Here is a 2779-nt window from a genome sequence, read left to right on the forward strand (position 1 = left end):
TCCCCCCCAGCGAGGTGAGACCGGGGGACCGGGGGGACCGGGGGGGCTGGGTTATACTGGGAATGGACTGGGTTATACTGGGGGGACTGGGAGGAACTGGGATGGACTGGAATGGACTGGGAGGGACTGCGATGGCACGCCGAACACACCAATGTCCCCATGTCCCCTGTCCTCAGTGTCCCCAGGTGCTGTCCCCAGCTGTCCCCTCAGGTGCTGTTCTGCATGCTGAACACACCGATGTCCCCAGTGTCCCCAGTGTCCCTGCTGTCCCCAGGTGCTGTCCCCAGTGTCCCCAATGTCCCTGCTGTCCCCAGGTGCTGTCCCCAGTGTCCCCAATGTCCCTGCTGTCCCCAGGTGCTGTCCCGTGTCCCTGCTGTCCCCAGGGGCTGTCCCCAGTGTCCCCAATGTCCCTGCTGTCCCCAGGTGCTGTTCTGCACGCTGAACACGCCCCAGGTGGACATGGAGAAGCTGCTGGGCGGGCAGATCGGCCTCGAGGATTTCATCTTCGCGCACACGCGCGGCCGCCAGAAGGACGTGCAGGTGCTGAAATCCGAGGAGGCGCTGGGGCTCACCATCACCGACAACGGCGCGGGCTACGCCTTCATCAAGGTGAGACACACCTGGCCAGGTGAGACACACCTGGGGACACACCTGGGGACACACCTGGGGAGGTGAGACACACCTGGGGATAGGTGAGGCACACCTGGGAACACACCTGGGACAGAGCTGGGGCTCACCATCACCGACAACGGCGCGGGCTACGCCTTCATCAAGGTGAGACACACCTGGGGATAGGTGAGACACACCTGGGGACACACCTGGGGACAGGTGAGACACACCTGGGGATAGGTGAGACACACTGGGGACACACCTGGGGAGGTGAGACACACCTGGGGATAGGTGAGACACACTGGGGACACACCTAGGGACAGGCGAGACACACCTGGGGATAGGTGAGACACACCTGGGAACAGCCCTGGGGCTCATCACACTGACAATGGAGCGGGATACGCCTTCATCAAGGTGAGACACACCTGGGAACACGCCTGGGACCACACCTGGGCAGGTGAGACACACCTGGGGACACACCTGGGGACACCTGTGACAGCAGGGTGGGGGCAGTGGCACAGTGCTGGGGCTCACCATCGCTGACAACAGGTGACCTCAGGTGTGACCCAGGTGTGACCCAGGTGACTGAGATGACCCCAGGTGTGACCCCGCTGTGCCCCTGTCCCCAGCACATCCGGAAGGGCTGGGTGATGGCACACACACCCCAGGTGTCCCCAGGTGTCCCCAGCCCCCCAGGTGTCCCCAACCCCCCCGGGTGACTCAGGTGTCCCCAGGTGTGACCCAGATGTCACCCAGGTGTCCCCCCTGTCCTCAGCGGATCCACGAGGGCTCGGTGATGGCACGCACGCCCCAGGTGCTGCCCCGCCGGCACCGCTTCCAGCTGCAGCTGACCGAGCCCTGGAGGGACTGGGGTGCGTGCTGGGAGCACTGGGAGGGACTGGGGGGGACTGGGAGCGCTGGGCTGTACTGGGGGGTGTCCGAAGGTGCCCCCCACAACGGAGACCCCCTGTGTCCCTGCTGTGACCCCCCCTCATCCCCTGTGACCCTCCCTGTGCCCTGTGTCCCCTCTCTGTCCCCTGTGTTCCCGTTGTGACCCGATGTCCCTGTGTGACCCGCTGTTCCCTGTGTCCCCTGTGTGTCACTGTGTCCCCGGTGTGACCCGCTGTCCCGTGTCCCCGGTGTGTCACCCCGCTGTCCCCGGTGTGACTCGTTGTCCCCTGTGTCCCCTGTGTGTCCCCGGTGTGTCACTCTGTGTCCCCTGTGTCCCCTGTGTCACCCCTGTGTCCCCTGTGTGTCCCCGCTGTCCCCTGTGTGCCCGGTGTGTCACTGTGTCACTGTGTCCCCTGTGTCCCTGATGTGTCACTGTGTCCCCGGTGTGACCGCTGTCCCCTGTGTGTCCCCCGTGTGTCCCCTGTGTCCCCCGTGTGTCACTGTGTCCCCCCAAAAACTCCCCAAACTATCCCCTAGAGACCCTAAAACATCCCCTGAGACCCCAAAACTGGCCATGCTGCAGGAGCAGGTATGGCCCAAAACACCCCAAAATCACCCCAAAATATCCACGGGAACCCCAAAACATCCCCTAGAGACCCCAAAACCCACCCTGGGGACCCTAAAAGAGGCCACACTGCTGGAGCAGGTATGGACCCCAAAACCAGCCCAAAACAGCCCAGGGAAACCAAAAATCCTCCTGGGACCCCCCCAAAATCCCCTTGGGACCCCCCAAATCGGCCCAGGACCCTCGGGGACCCCCCAAAATCCCCCAAAATCCCCAAACCCCCGCAGCCGTCGGCGTTCGAGGAGCGCGCGGTGGCCAAGGTGGACGATCTGCTGGAGAGCTACATGGGCATCCGGGACAGCGAGCTGGGTGAGCCCCCCGAAACCTGGCACCCCAAAATCTGGGACCCCAAAAAACCCCCTGGGATCACCCCGAAAACCCCCTGGGATCACCCCGAAAAATCCCCCGGGATTATCCCAAAAAACCCCCTGGGATCACCCCGAAAAACCCCTGGGATCACCCCAAAAAACCCCCCGGCGTTATCCCAAAAAACCACCGGGATCACCCCGAAAACCCCCTGGGATCACCCAAAAAAAACCTCCAGGAGCTCCATGGGCATCCAGGACAGTGAGCTGGGGGAGCTCCCCAAAACCCCGGGAACCCCAAAATCTGGGACACCAAAAACACCCCTGGGATCACCCCAAAAACCCCCTG

General features: G+C 63.3%; 1 protein-coding gene across 1 annotated transcript; it reads left to right on the forward strand.

Annotated features, from left to right (window-relative positions):
• Positions 1-5: 5 nt before the first annotated feature.
• LOC121352637 (PDZ domain-containing protein GIPC1-like) lies at positions 6-2434 on the forward strand (the record flags this gene model as incomplete). The annotated part of the gene is made up of 6 exons (XM_041465763.1): positions 6-14; positions 424-628; positions 725-774; positions 1385-1485; positions 2038-2089; positions 2353-2434. Coding segments are annotated over 6 exons (499 nt in total), but the record flags the coding sequence as incomplete, so codon positions are not given.
• Between the last annotated feature and the right edge of the window lie 345 nt (positions 2435-2779).

The sequence above is a fragment of the Pyrgilauda ruficollis genome, unplaced genomic scaffold (genome assembly GCF_017590135.1).
Source record: "Pyrgilauda ruficollis isolate IOZ18807 unplaced genomic scaffold, ASM1759013v1 scaffold1907, whole genome shotgun sequence".
NCBI lineage: Eukaryota > Metazoa > Chordata > Aves > Passeriformes > Passeridae > Pyrgilauda > Pyrgilauda ruficollis.